At 36.6% G+C, this 15,257-nt stretch overlaps 2 protein-coding genes across 2 annotated transcripts; both read left to right on the plus strand.

Moving 5' to 3' along the window:
- The first annotated feature begins 2,072 nt into the window (after positions 1 to 2,072).
- On the plus strand, positions 2,073 to 4,609 carry LOC141817004 (monoterpene synthase 7, chloroplastic-like). The gene is made up of 7 exons (XM_074704714.1): positions 2,073 to 2,303; positions 2,394 to 2,667; positions 2,791 to 3,178; positions 3,316 to 3,534; positions 3,648 to 3,786; positions 3,904 to 4,149; positions 4,310 to 4,609. The coding sequence occupies exons 1-7, from the start codon at positions 2,073 to 2,075 to the stop codon at positions 4,607 to 4,609; spliced, it is 1,797 nt and encodes a 598-aa protein (XP_074560815.1).
- Positions 4,610 to 8,011: 3,402 nt separating this feature from the next.
- LOC141817002 (monoterpene synthase 7, chloroplastic-like) lies at positions 8,012 to 13,184 on the plus strand. Its single transcript, XM_074704712.1, has 8 exons — positions 8,012 to 8,046; positions 10,789 to 11,017; positions 11,108 to 11,384; positions 11,488 to 11,875; positions 12,006 to 12,224; positions 12,357 to 12,495; positions 12,596 to 12,841; positions 12,984 to 13,184. Exons 1-8 carry the CDS (start codon positions 8,012 to 8,014, stop codon positions 13,182 to 13,184), a joined length of 1,734 nt encoding a protein of 577 aa, XP_074560813.1.
- The last annotated feature ends 2,073 nt before the right edge of the window (positions 13,185 to 15,257 follow it).

The following is a 15,257-nucleotide window of genomic DNA, read 5'->3' on the forward strand; positions in this document are numbered from 1 at the left end:
CGTTGAAGTGTACTCGCCACCTCTATCGGATCGTACAGATTTGATGTGTCTACCGGTTGCCTTTTCCACCAGCACTTTGAATTTTTTGAACACCTCAAACGCCTCGGATTTTTCTTTCAGAAAATAAACCCAAGTTTTTCGTGAGAAATCATCAATAAAAGAAATGAAATACCTTTTGCCGCTGAAAGATTCAGGAGTGATTGGTCCACATATGTCGGAATGAATCAACTCGAGAGGTTGCTTAGCCCGATATTCTGCCTTCTTTTGAAATGGCATTCTCGCATGCTTTCCAAGCACACATTCTTCACAAAATTTTCCCTCGTATTGCATGTCTGGTAGTCCGTGCACCATGTTCTTCTTTGCCAACTTGTTTAGGCCTTCATGATGTAGGTGACCAAAACGGAGATGCCATAGTGACGCCTTGTCTTCTATGTTGACTTGCAAACATCTTTCTCGTACACTTCTCAAATTCAGTTTGTACATCCGATTTCTCCCCATTTCAACTTGAGCGACTAAACGCCCTTGCTTGTCTTTCAATAGTAATATCCGGTCTTTCATAAAAACCGAATAACCTTTCTCCATAAGTTGCCCCATACTTAAAATGTTGCTCTTGAGGTCTGGTACGTAATACACATCTTGGATTGACCCAACTAAACCATCTTTTTGTAAATAATAAATCGTACCTTGGCCTTTGACCTCAACCTTCGAGCCATCTCCAAATGATACAGATACAGCTTCAACCTTTCGCATCTCTTTGAAATAATGCTCATGCCCGCACATATGGTTGCTTGCAGCCGTGTCGAGGTACCACTCTGTGTTGTTGTCGGTGTTGACTTTGTCATATGCCATTAAGAGAAAACCTTCTTTCACTTCATCTTCCATGGCTAGGTTGGTTGTCTCTTCCACCTTTTCCTCGACTCGACATTCTTTTGCAAAATGCCCCACCTTTCCACAATTGTAACATTTATCAGAATTGCAATCCTTCGCATAGTGACCATATTTGCCACACTTGTAGCACTCGATGTTGGAATAATTTGACCGACCGCCTCTCCCACGACCACGTCCTCTTCCACGCCAGTTCTGTTGGTTTGATTGCCCCTTCTCCTCATGATATCTTTCTTGGCCGCGGCTTCTCCCACCGCGACTATTTCCTCGATCACCACGGCCACGCCATTTACCTCGAAAGTTTTGAGAATGGAATATCTTCTCGCCATTGATCGATGCTTTGGTTTGAAGTGCCTGCTCAAGTGTCTCCTCCTTCTTCTTCTTCTTCCGGTATTCATGTGCCATTAGGGAACCAGCAAGCTCATCGATCGTGAACTTTGCTAGATCCTTTGATCAATAAAGTTGAAGATTGTTTCAGATATATTCCGTGATAGTTATAGAGACGATCTCTAGAGAGTTTATTAAATGTATTTCATTTGTATAGTGGTTATTTATCCATTTTGCTATTTCGATATTGATCATTTCATTTTCTATACGAAATCAGTTGTCAGTCATGTCATGGTATGGTAGAGTAAGATTTTGAGATCGAACATTATTTGCATCAATGAATAAAGTATTGTATTATGTTCGTATAATCCATGTATTTTAATTTTGTTGGGTATTATTTATGAATTTTAATATAGAGAAATGAATATCAGCCGCATGTATGTCTATATAATTAATTAATACTGCATGCTGATGTTTTCAAATACAAAATGTTCTACGTGTATATATATATATATACATATATATACCCACACACGAAACGCGCGTTCTTCGTGTGTGTATATATATATAATACAAATCAAACTAAAAGACAGAATATCGAGTGGTGTTTATATCAACTTTCACTCGCATCGTCAATAGCTCCAAAAAATTAAATATCGGAAAAAAAGTTCATCCATTTTTAATTAAGTACTAAATTCGACGTGCTAAGCCATGAAAATTTTTAATGACTTTCTGTAGTATAACGTTGAAGCTTAATTGCTCTATCTGATCTCTATATATACGCTACACTTGTTCTTCTCTTTCCACCAATTAAATTGGAGTTCAGATTTTTTGATTTCAAACCAGATAGAGCGGAAATAATGGCTACAATGTCGTCTATTTGCGCTCCCATGATATCCGTCCTCCCTCGCCGCCTGATGATCGTTGCTGCCTTCCAACAGTACTGTGGCCGACGGACGTTCCGGCGAACTCTGCAGGTCCGATCATGCAGTAGTGCCACTAGTCATGCAGCTCCCTTGAGGCGGTCAGGGAATTATCAGCCAAGCATATGGACGAACGAGCGTGTGCAATCCCTCACGAACACCTCCACGGTATGTGAGTGCCGTCGTCGACGTCGGTCGATCGTCGAAATTTTTATGTGTAAACTTAATTTGTTTTGTTTTCTGTACGTACGTACGTAGGTGCAACAAGAAGAGAAACGTGAGAGAATAAACGTATTGAAGGAGCAGACCAGGAATCTGATACAGGAGAAGCAGCGAGTAGCAGAGCAGCTTCAACTGATCGATCACCTGCAACAACTCGGCGTGGCTTACCACTTCAAAGACGAGATTGCGGAAGTTTTAAGTCGCCTTCATGCTTCTTTAGACCATGTGAGGTGGGAGCTGAAGGACGATCTCCATGCCACAGCGCTGCTCTTCAGGCTCCTCAGAGCAAAGGGCTTCTCTGTTTCACAAGGTAATTATATTATATTAATCAATGATCGATCACTAATTAATATATATATCAATCATATCGCTTAATTCACAGTTGTGATATATCGATCATGTCTGTTGCTGTCTGCAAAATTATATTACTTAGATTTGTTCGAGACATTTAGAGATGAGAAGGGAAACTTTGAAGCTCGGTGTGAGAACCGGATCAGAGGGCTTCTGAGTCTGTACGAAGCTTCCTACTGGGAGAAGGAAGGAGAGAGTGTGCTGAAGGAAGCCATGGATTTCGCGACGGAGCAGCTGAAAGCATTAATGGAGGAGGGATCTATTCCTGAGGCTGGCGGTCTCAGAGAGCAGGTGGCCCATGCGCTGCAGATTCCACTGAATTGGCGGCTGGAGAGAGTGCAGCACAGGTGGTTCATTGAAGCATGCAGTGGCGACAACAGTACCGTCAACCCTCTCCTGCTGGAGTTTGCTAAGCTCGACTTCAATCTGGTTCAGGACATGTACAAGAGTGAACTCAGAGAGCTCTCCAGGTAAATTAAATTTATAATTAACTAACTGCAACTAATCAAACTATAATTTCATTATCATATATAATTTCCAAGTATTTAATTATAACAACAATTTCAAAACTTAATTAATTAATTACTTTTTAATATATTACATGCAGATGGTGGTCAGGGCTCGGGCTTTCGGAGAAGCTGCCATTCTCCAGAGACAGATTAACTGAGAGCCATCTGTGGGCGGTTGGTTTCACTTATGAACCAGATAACTGGAGATGTAGAATGATCGAAACAAAGATAATCTGTTTTATCACACTGATCGATGATATTTACGATGTTTATGGAACCTTGGATGAACTTGAGCTCTTCACTGATGTCGTCGACAGGTGACAATATAATATTCACCATCATCATCAAGTCATGCATGCATGTGCATGTGTTTTATCACGTACGACTATATGTATCTAAGATCGAATGAGTTTAATTAATTTTGTCGCAGATGGGACTTAACTGCCATGGACAAGCTTCCAGAGTACATGAAACTATGTTTCTTTGCACTCTTCAACATGGTGCACGAAGAAGGCTACCGGGTGATGAAGGAGAAAGGCTTGGACATTGTGCCTGACTTAAAGAGAGCAGTAAATTATATATAAACACTTTATTTCAATTTTCTTCTTTTTCTTCATATATATTATTAGTTATTGAATGAGTTACGTTGTTAGCTAGCTAGTATTAATTAAATCTATATATCTCAGTGGGGAAATCAATGCAAATCATACCTTAAGGAAGCAAAATGGTTCCACCATGGCCAAACTCCAAAGCTCCAAGAGTACTTGGAGAATGGATGGGTGTCAATCTCTCATCCGATCCTTCTATTTAATGCTTACTGTGCGAGCAGAGACTTAACTGGAGAGGCCTTGAAAAATTACCCTAGTTACTATGCGATCACACACTCCTCCGGTACGCTCTTTCGTCTTTACGACGACATGGGCACTTCCACGGTATGTATATATATATATACATGCATATATATAATATATAATATATAATATATAATATATAATATATAATATATATCTAGTCCAAGTAATCAAACTCATTGGAATCAAATTAAACAACAATATTTACTTTGTTTTTTTTACTTTGTTATAATTACTGCAGGATGAGATAGAAAGAGGCGATGTGGCAAAATGTATTCAATGTTACATGCACGAGAAAGGTGTCTCTGAGGAAGTGGCACGTAGGGAGATAAAAGAATTGATGAGGAAATATTGGAGAGAATTGAATGGATCTCTCAGTTGGAATTCTCCATTAGAGGAGTACTTCAAGAATGTAGCAATCAACATCCCTCGCTCTGCAAACTTCTTTTATGGGAATGGGGATGGCTTTGGCAAGGCAGTGGATGGAGAAACTCAGTCTCAAATCATCTTGCTGTTACTCCAACCTATCGAAATTAATTAGAATGATTAACGATATCATATATATCATATATATATATATATATATATATATAAAGTATCATCGAATTAAATAAATGAAAATTTTTCTATCGTTATATTAATTGTTACTTATATCGATCGACTTAATTCCTGATCATACCAACTTAATTCAACAAGTTTAGCAAATACTAATTAAATTGCTCCAATTCTCAAAATTCCATTGAGAACAACCTACATTATTTAATTTTCATTACAAGCGATTATTCAAGTTATGGATTTGATCATTAACCTCGAGTTGAATTTTGCTTCATCATGCTTTTCTGTTCCTTCAATTCTAAGTTCTCTGTAGTTTTTTTCCCTGTGTGCGTGCTCATGCAATCGTCGCATACCTGCAAGTTACAAGCATCCTCGCATTTTTGGTCATCCCTCGAGTAAAACTTAATTATATAAATCAATAAATTATTATATATGTAGCTTATTGTACTTTAATTTGTAGAGTGATCTTGTTTTCTTTTCATAATTTTGAAGAAGACTGTTCAATTTGAATCGAATTAATGATGTACTGTAATCATCCTTACACCCAAGAAGCCCAAATCCACTCGACAACACCGACCTCATCAGGTATGATTACGAACTATGAAGGACAATGTGAAAAATTCTCACACATAATTTTATTCATAAACTAAGGATACATTTTTATACAATAAAAATTAATAAATATGAAAAGAATTAAAAATAAATAAAAAATATTTTTTAATTATTCTGAACCAAATCAATCAATTATATCATTTTCACAGCTCGATCGTGATTTACTTGAAAATAAATTATTCTCAACCAAATATTATTCAACTTTGTATCATGCATTTTTCTAAAATGAAATATATTTTCTTAGAAAATTATTTTTTTTGATATTATTTGACATAAGTAATATTGTATGCATGAAATTTTATAATTTTTTAAAAATTATAGAATTACTTATGCATTTCTAAAATTTGGTCTGAAAATGAAAGTGCATTTTTTTTATCAATCGACTGCTATCATTAACCAGTTGATTAATTTTTATATTTTTCACTAAAATGGATTTGTTTAAGGTGTTTAAGCTCATTCGAACTAACTTAACTGTCTTTGACCATGTGATATACTTGGATAAGCATTCAAAAGTGATTTCTTGATTAAAATAAGAAAGTGATGTTAAAAAAAGGGAAGATAAGAATTTAAGCAGGAGGTTTAGATTCAAAGTTAAAATTTTAATCTCATGATTATACTTTGGGATTTTTTAAAGGTTTAGGGCCTCCAAAAATATTGTTGGAGCAATAATAAAGGTTAGAGCATGCTTTGAGGGGGAGGCACACCTTAAAGATATGAAAGGATGAGAATGTAAAAATGTAAGGATAAGTGAATGAATGAAGGATTATATATATACTCTAGGTTAAACATTTGATGAAATGAAAGGTAGATAACCTTTGTTTGAGAAGATTGGATTGGATAAGATGAATGGATCTTGAGAAGAAATTTTTAATGTGTGCCAAAGGGGGAGAATGTAGGGTTTAAGTTATGAAACTCACATTCATGCTTTGGCGCGAAAAGAAGGATGATGAAAGAAGTTGTACTTATGAGTTAACCTAACTTAAACATATTGTCAAACATCAAAAAGGGGAAGATTATTGGTGCAATCGACCTCAGATCAAGGTTGACTATGCTTAGTTTGACTCAAATTGGATTTTGATGTTTGAACAATACATTGCTTAGGTATCAAGTAGGTGTAGGTTGACCGGATACTTGACGGTGGAAAGTCCAAGTAAATCATGGAGTATCAGACATTTGACACGAGATGGAAAGTTCAAGTGGATTATGAAGGACCAGACACTTGGCACGAGATGAAAAGTCCAAGTGAGTCAAGGTTGACCGGACACTTGGTAATCAAAAGTCCAACAGGGAAGTTGGTAAGAGGAAAAGTTCAAGTGGATCAAGGTTGATCGGATATTTAATGATTTGAAGTCTTGGTAGGTTGAAGTTGATCGGATGTTAGACAACAACGAAGTCCTAGTAGGTTGAGTTCAACTGGATAGTAGGCAACCAAGAAGCCCTGGCAAGTCAAGGTTGACTAGATGTCAGGCAACGAGGAAGTTCCGGTAGGTTAAGGTTGATCGGATGTTAAGCAACGATGAAGTTTCAGTAGGTTAAAGTTGACTGGATGTCAAGCAACGAGGAAGTCTTGACAGGTCAAGATTGACCAGATGCTAACAAACTGATGAGATGTATTAATGATCGGTTAATGTTAATGTTTTTCTTTAATTTTTTGTTCTATCGAGTACTTGGAGAAGCAGGAGACACCAAAAGGAGTTGAGTTTTCTGAGAATGAATTCATTCTTCATGTTGAGGGCACTCCATGGACACACAGAGTGGTGAGGCACATCAGAGCAACTAGTTGGCCAGGTAATTTCTTATGGTTTCTCATTAATCTTCTGATCAATTGACACTATTTAAAACGTTATCTCTTAATCTTGATTATATAATTTGTCATTTCTATTCATTTGATACTGTGTGCTAGGAAGACTTACCCTTACCAATCAGGCTCTCTATATATACTTTGAGGCATCCGGAGTAATGTCATATGAAGCTGCCTTAAAAATCGATCTTTCAAGAGCAGATGCTGATCAAGTTAAACCAACCTCAACTGGGCCATGGGGTGCTCCCTTGTTTGACAAAGCAATAGCATACGAGACCTCTGAATTGTAATTCACTCACTAATCTTCATTATGAACATCACCAGCTTCAATGTTATGTACATATCTCTTGGACAGTCGATGTAATCTGATTGGTATGTTATTTTTTTTATTAGCATAAGGAAGTCAAAGCAATCAATTTGTCTGTTGACCAAGTCGATTCGCATCTGATTGGTATGTTATTTTTTTTTATCATCCTTTTTTTTATACTTTTATTGCCCTTTTTTTTTAAAAGGTCGTGTTATATATTGTTGTTATTAAAAAATCACTCGCCAATAGTCATTTTGAAAATATACATATATTTTTGCATCAGTAGGTTTATGTAATAAATCAATATTAATTGCCATGCTTATGGAACATATTTTATGTAAAAAAAATAGGGGGCAAAAACCATGAGGGCGGCAACCAACTGAATACAAACTATGATGGGAGATGTATTACTATATCATCACTACAAGGCAAAGAAAATGATTAACTATGATGAAATCTCTCTACTTGTACTTTTGCGTCTTTAATTGTTCATTTGATCTCTTAAACCGGCATTATTAATTAACTTCAACATGTTAAACAATGATTGTTTTTAATGAGTTTCTGTACCCAACGTGAGGCACAATTGTGCGCTTCTATATAGATATATATATGCTGCACTTGTTCTTCTCCTTTCACCAAATTATTTTTTATTGCAAACAAGTTCGGAAATGGCTAATCACCAAGCAATGCCTATCTACTATACCAGCACTACTCTGTCGCCTCGTATCTGATGGACGATCCAAGGGATCAGATTTGACAGTGTATAACCGCTTCACCACTCATCTAATGTCACGTGTTTCAGAATATTCATCGTCGTTATCCATTTCAAGGGTGTCCACATGTATTACTATTTTTAAAAAGGAGATAAAATGATATTTAAAATAGTGAAATGGGGGTTAAGATAATTAACAACACACCATGATATTTTTAAAAGTTGACTTGGTTTGATTGTTCAGACTAACCAATAAAGATATGATTTTAGAATTGAACAATGATGGTAAAATGAATTAAAGTGGAATAACAAAGATGAAAAATAGAATCCTAAAAATTAAAACTTTAAGTTGAGTTAATTTTATATCAGAATACTGGACCATCCACGTGTTGTTGTGATAGCATGGTTGCTTGCGGTTCAGAGTACTTGACCATCGACATATTGTTATGGTAGCGCGGTCATTTGCAGTTAATGTTTATTATGTTTTTCATCGGTAAATGCTTTTAGCCCATATGTCTGATGACATATTTGACAGTACACTTTGAAGATATTGACTCTAGTTGTTTACTTTTAGTTGATTTATCTACTTACACATGTTGATACTCATATATTTTATGACATTTATCGATGTTGATATGATACTATGAATGACTCGTATACTTGTTGATTAAATAGTAATATTTAAGAATTTATCTAATTGATGATAATATATAACGATAAATTCTATAATATCAATGTACAAATGTTAGAATATACATTTATGTATAAATGGACAAAAGAATATATAATTGTAATAATAGATTGTAATCTACTATACTTCCTTGACATCTTAAATAAAATTAAATTCATGCACATCTATTCTAATTACTCGCTTAACTATTTGGTTTATTAATGTCTGCTTCTTTTGGCCTCTAGTTTTACAAACACAAACATCATTTGAATATCATAGTTGGGTTCAATTAGTACATAGCGGAGATCTCGACCTGCAGATTCTTGATTTATTTTACTTTTATTTTGTTGTATTTTCATTTTATTTCATATATTATTTTATCCGTATAGTTTCTTTGTATAAAAAGAAAATTATAAATAAATAAAGTATATGACTTCATCAATTCCTGTTCATTTAGTGTCTAGATTTTTTTAATATATTGTGATCAAGTGGGGTACTGAGAACTATACGCTTGGGCGTGACAAAAATGGTTGGATTTGCAATTGCACTGATTGCACTATTAATAGTTGCAGGGATATTTTGGATCAGAGTTGCAAATTATAATTTTCTGATTTACTTCCTCATAGATGGTCAAAGTAGCCAATTACAGTTGCACTGATTGCACTGATTACACTATTTAAAAAGAGCTTTAGAGTCTTTCTGTGTATGCATAAACTTCGATCAAATGGAGATAAATTTCTTTTCACGAGGTGCATTGCAGATCGTTCACCCTATTCTTATGTGAGGCACCTCACGGGATTGATTGCAGGTCGTTCATTTTTTTTTATGTAAAATATTTTTCGGGTGGATTACGGATCATTCACCCCATCTATGTATGTATAGATGCATACTTATAATGCAATTTTGTTACAGGTGGATTGTAGATCGTTCACTCAGCTATACGATGTATCATTTTCATGTGGGTTGCAGGTCGTTCACTTTGATATTTTCATTTAAGCATAATGTATTTGTTTTAGGTGGAATGTAAGTTATTTACCTTTACTTAAACGATACATTCTGGATGAGTATATTGTATGTCGTTCACTAATAAGATAAAAATGGGTGAAATGTAGTAAATGAGAAAATAAGGAGAACTGATGATATTACTTAAGAAGGGAATAAAAGATAAATGACATGAAAAAGATAAAAGATAAATGATGTTGTTGCCTTTTTTAATAATATTTTTATGTACGTCTTTCGTATCTCCACTTTGCACTTTGTGCTCTTTTTTTTTTTTAACCTCTCGCAAATTTGAGGCGATTTTGAAGGTTTGATTAATAACGTTAGAGATTGTTTCAAATATACTCCGTGATAGTTATAGAGACGATTTCTATAGAGTTCATTAAGTTTATTTCATTTGCATAGTAATTAATTATCCATTTTGTTATTTCGATATTGATCATTTCATTTTTTGTACGAGGTCAATTGTCAGTTACCATTATATGGTAGAGTCAGGTTTTGGTGTCGAATATTATCTGCATCAATGAATAAAGTATTGTGTTATGTTCTTACAATCTATGTACTTTTATTTGGTATTATTTATGAATTTTAATATAGAAATGAATATTGTCCTAGTGGAAGTTTCTACATCCTGATATTGTATTAACCGCATGTATGTCTATATAATTAATTAATACTGCATGCTGATGTTTTCAAATACAAAACGTTTTACGTGTATATATATATAGACCCACACACGAAACGTGCGTTCTTCGTGTGTATATATATATAATACAAATCAAACTAAAAGAAAGAATGTCGAGTATTTTTATATCAACTTTCATTCGCATCGTCAATAGCTCCAAAAAATTAAATATCGGGAAAAAAAAAAGTTCATCCATTTTTAATTAAGTATTAAATTCGACGTGCTAAGCCATGAAAATTTTTAATGGTTTTCTGTAGTATAACGTTGAAGCTTAATTGCTCCATCTGATCTCTATATATACGCTACACTTGTTCTTCTCTTTCCACCAAATTGGCGTTAAGATTTTTTGATTTCAAACCAGAGCGGAAATGGCTGCAATGTCGTCGTCAATTTGCGCTCCCATGATATCCGTCCTCCCTCGCCGCCCGATGATCGTTGCTGCCTTCCAACAGTCCTGTGGCCGACGGACGTTCCGGCGAACTCTGCAGGTCCGATCATGCAGTAGTAGTGCCAGTACTAGTCATGTAGCTCCCTTGCGGCGGTTGGCGAATTATCATCCAAACATATGGACGGACGAGCATGTGCAATCCCTCACGAGCACCTCCAAGGTATGTGAGTGTGGTTGTTTGTCGATCGATCGATCGATCGTCGAAATTGTTGTGTGTATAGTAACCTTTAATTTGTTTTGTTTTCTGCAGGTGCAACGAGAAGAGGAACGCGAGAGAATAAACGTACTGAAGGAGCAGACCAGGAATCTGATCATACAGGAGAAGCAGCGAGTAGCAGAGCAGCTTCAACTGATCGATCACCTGCAACAACTCGGCGTGGCTTACCACTTCAAAGACGAGATTGCAGACGTTTTAAGTCGTCTTCATGCTTCTTTAGACCATGTGAGGTCGCAGCTGAAGGACGATCTGCATGCCACAGCGCTGCTCTTCAGGCTCCTCAGAGCAAAGGGCTTCTCTGTTTCACAAGGTAATTATATTATATTAATTAATCAATATATATATTCACAGTTTTGATCGCGATCATGTCTGTTTAATTTGCTGCTGTCTGCAAAATTTTATATATTACTTAGATTTGTTCGAGACATTTAGAGACGAGAAGGGAAACTTTGAAGCTCGGTGTGAGAACCCGATCAGAGGGCTTCTGAGTCTGTACGAAGCTTCCTACTGGGAGAAGGAAGGAGAGAGTACTGTGCTGAAGGAAGCCATGGATTTCGCGACGGAGCAGCTGAAAGCATTGATGGAGGAGGGATCTGTTCCTGAGGCTGGCGGTCTCAGAGAGCAGGTGGCCCATGCGCTGCAGATTCCACTGAATTGGCGGCTGGAGAGAGTGCAGCACAGGTGGTTCATTGAAGCATGCAGTGGCGACGACACCGTCAACCCTCTCTTGCTGGAGTTTGCTAAGCTCGACTTCAACTTGGTTCAGGACATGTACAAGAGTGAACTCAGAGAGCTCTCCAGGTAAATTTATAATTAACGTAACTGCAACTAATCAAATTAACCTCTATTATCATACGAATACGATCGAAGTTTTTAATTAATTAAAATAGCAATTTCAGAGCTTAATTAATTAATTACTTTTTCCACGCAGATGGTGGTCGGGGCTGGGGCTTTCAGAGAAGCTGCCATTTTTCAGAGACAGATTAGTGGAGAACTATCTGTGGGCAGTTGGTTTCACTTATGAACCAGATAACTGGAGATGCAGAATGGACGAAACAAAGACAATCTGTTTTATTACACTGATTGATGATATTTACGATGTTTATGGAACCTTGGATGAACTCCAGCTCTTCACTGATGTCGTCAACAGGTGACAGCTAGCATGCATTCAGCATATATCATCGATATATCGTCAAGTCATGCATATATATATATATGCATGTATGTATGTATGTATGTTTTTCTCAACTATATATCTAATATCAAGTGAGTTTGGTTGCAGATGGGACTTAACTGCCATGGACAAGCTTCCAGAGTACATGAGACTATGTTTCTTTGGACTCTTCAACTTGGTGCACGACGAAGGCTACCGGGTGATGAAGGAGAAGGGCTTGGACATTGTGCCTGGCTTAAAGAGAACAGTGAATTATATATAAACACTACTTCAATCTTCTTCTTCTTCTTCTTCTGTCTTTGTTATTGAATGATCAGTTGTTGGTATATACTACATTTAATTTTCAGTGGGGAGATCTATGGAAAGCTGGCTTTGAGGAAGCAAAATGGTTCCACCATGACCAAATCCCCAAGCTCGAGGAGTACTTGGAGAATGCATGGGTAACAGTATCTGGTCCAACCGTTCTATTTAATGCTTACTGTGTGGGCAAAGACTTAACTGGAGAGGCCTTGAAAAGTTTTCCCAGTTACTATCAAATCACACGCTTCTCCAGCACAATATTCCGTCTTCTCGATGATATGGGCACTTCCACGGTAATTATATATATATATATATACACGCATTAATTGTATCTAATTGAACTCGAACTCGAACTCGATCGAAGTAATCAAACTCATTGGAATATAATCAAACAACATGCATTTAATTTAGTTACGACGACATGCATGCATGCAGGATGAGCTAGAAAGAGGCGACGTGGCGAAATTTATTCAATGCTACGTGCACGAGAAAGGTGTCTCCGAGGAAGTGGCACGTAGCGAGATAAGAGAATTGATAAAGAAATATTGGAGAGCTATGAATGCATCTCTTAGTTGGGATTCTCCATTTGAAGAGTATTGCAAGAATATAGCAGTTAACCTCTCTCGAGCGGCATAATATACTATAGACCTGGATCCCACATGCATATAGTGTAGTGTATCATGCTACATTTTCATGCTATATTTTCATATAGTGTATCATTTCTCTAATTCCAATGATGGGAATTGGAAAGCATCGTTCCTCCAGTCGAGCGAGCAGCTAGTACTCACTACAAAAATATAGGATATTAGTAACGAAATTTTACGACGAATTATTTTCATTACAAATTTGGGACGAATTTGACGACAAAACATATTTTTGTCGCAATTTTGTAACGAAATTTACGACGAAACAAGTTTAGTTGCAAAAATTGTGATGATAAATTTTGTTGCTAAATTCGTCGCCATTTGACGACGAATTCATGATTCATCGCCAATTTGGCGATGAATTCACGATTTGTCGCCAACTTTGGCAAAGGAGAAGGAATCGGAACAGTAGATGAGTTAGGGCATTTGGCGACGAAAGCATTTTCGTTGTCAAATTCGTCGCTAATTTGCGACGAATTACAGATTCATCGCAAATTGACGAATCTGTAATTTGTCGCAAATTAGCTACGAATTTGGTGACGAAAATGCTTTGTCGTCAAATGCCCTAACTTAACACTACCGATCCCGACTTTCTCTTCTCGTGTTTTTTCCTTCTGAACCTTTCTTCTCCAACGCTCCGACGCGATTTCTCTCCGCCCGACTCCTCAACGCCCTGATCCGACGACGGTGAAAATATTTTCGATTTTCGTTGCAAAAGTTCCTTATTTTTGTAGTGACTATGGCCAACGGACGTTCTGGCGAGCTCTGCAGCTCCGATCATGTCATGCCACTAGTCATGTAGCTCCCTTACGATGATCGAAGAATATATTTAAAAATTTTAAGTCTGTTTAAAATTTTTAGAATTTTAAATTTATTAAAAAAATTCTTTCAGTTAGGATTTTAAATCTATATAAATATTTTGTTAGTTAATATTTAAAGAAATTTTGATTTAATAATATTTTTGATAATATCATTTATTTCCTTATCTTCTAGTATTCTTTTGAATTAACAAATGTTGGACGATTGATTTTTGATGTTCACAATCGATCAACGCAATTAATATTACCCATAGGATAATCTTCCGGTGTCAGTTGGTAACAAACCTCTTAAATCTCATTAATGGTCATCGTGGTCGTGATCATAGTCATGACAGACAAGTTCAAACTGAGGAAGCATCACATGGTGATTGTAGAACCCATGACGAGATACTTTAAGATCTACAGAGACAAATCACAAAGTTATTCTAGTGGCGTAAAATTGTAAAGGTTGTAAGTTCCTTTATTCCCCTTTTGAAAAATTTTTAATTTTAAATCAAGGAGAGATGTCAAATTTGATTTTGAGGGATTCGGGATAAATCACCCCACCACCTACAACTTCGAGAGAATACCAGCTCTACATCGCTTCTGCGTCCTCCCTTCCATCTACGATGGTGAAGACAACCATAAAGATGTGGACATCGACAACATCGACTACGATCAGTCCTACTCTCTCGATCGTCCGATCACAAGAGGCAGCAGAGACGACAACAAGATCAAAATATTTAGTGATCCAGTGTACGACGATGATGAAATTCTCAATAAAATAGTTGGTGATCTAATTCTTTGTCTTGGCGCCAATGCTGGCAGGCTACTCAATCAGACCCTTGCCAATGCTGGCGGGCTACTCAATCAGACCCTTGCCAATGCTTCCGCAGGCGCCAACACTTCCGCTGCACAAGAGGCTTCTCCTTCAAAGAAAGCACCCAGCCTTTTCAGAACTTTATTGATCATTCATATGATTTAGTTTCAACAGATATGATGCCGCAACAAGCAGATTTATTCAAGGACATAGAAAATACAGATACTTCGGTTGTATTAGAAGGACATGCACAAATACAAATAGAGGTTTCAACTAATATAACCAAAAAAAAGTAGATGAATGTGATTTAAATGAAGACATTCTTGTGGACGAAGGAAATCAAGGGAAGCCAGTTATCTGTTAAATAATATCTCTCTCTTCAGTACATATATCTTGCCAAAAACTCCATGTCAACTAATTTGTCAACTTCATTTTCTATAGCTGCTCT

This window comes from Curcuma longa, unplaced genomic scaffold, assembly GCF_044706935.1.
Source record: "Curcuma longa cultivar G26 ecotype Majalengka, Jawa Barat unplaced genomic scaffold, ITB_CL_G26_1.1 contig_19018, whole genome shotgun sequence".
NCBI lineage: Eukaryota > Viridiplantae > Streptophyta > Magnoliopsida > Zingiberales > Zingiberaceae > Curcuma > Curcuma longa.

Coding starts and splice junctions, on each gene's coding strand:
- LOC141817002 (XM_074704712.1), top strand. CDS start 8,012: ATGGCTAATCACCAAGCAATGCCTATCTACTATAC. Junction 11,876..12,005: donor GAACTCAGAGAGCTCTCCAG/GTAAATTTATAA, acceptor TTTTCCACGCAG/ATGGTGGTCGGGGCTGGGGC. Junction 12,496..12,595: donor TGCCTGGCTTAAAGAGAACA/GTGAATTATATA, acceptor TTTAATTTTCAG/TGGGGAGATCTATGGAAAGC.
- LOC141817004 (XM_074704714.1), top strand. CDS start 2,073: ATGGCTACAATGTCGTCTATTTGCGCTCCCATGATATCCGTCCTCCCT. Junction 2,304..2,393: donor CCCTCACGAACACCTCCACG/GTATGTGAGTGC, acceptor GTACGTACGTAG/GTGCAACAAGAAGAGAAACG. Junction 2,668..2,790: donor GGGCTTCTCTGTTTCACAAG/GTAATTATATTA, acceptor TATATTACTTAG/ATTTGTTCGAGACATTTAGA.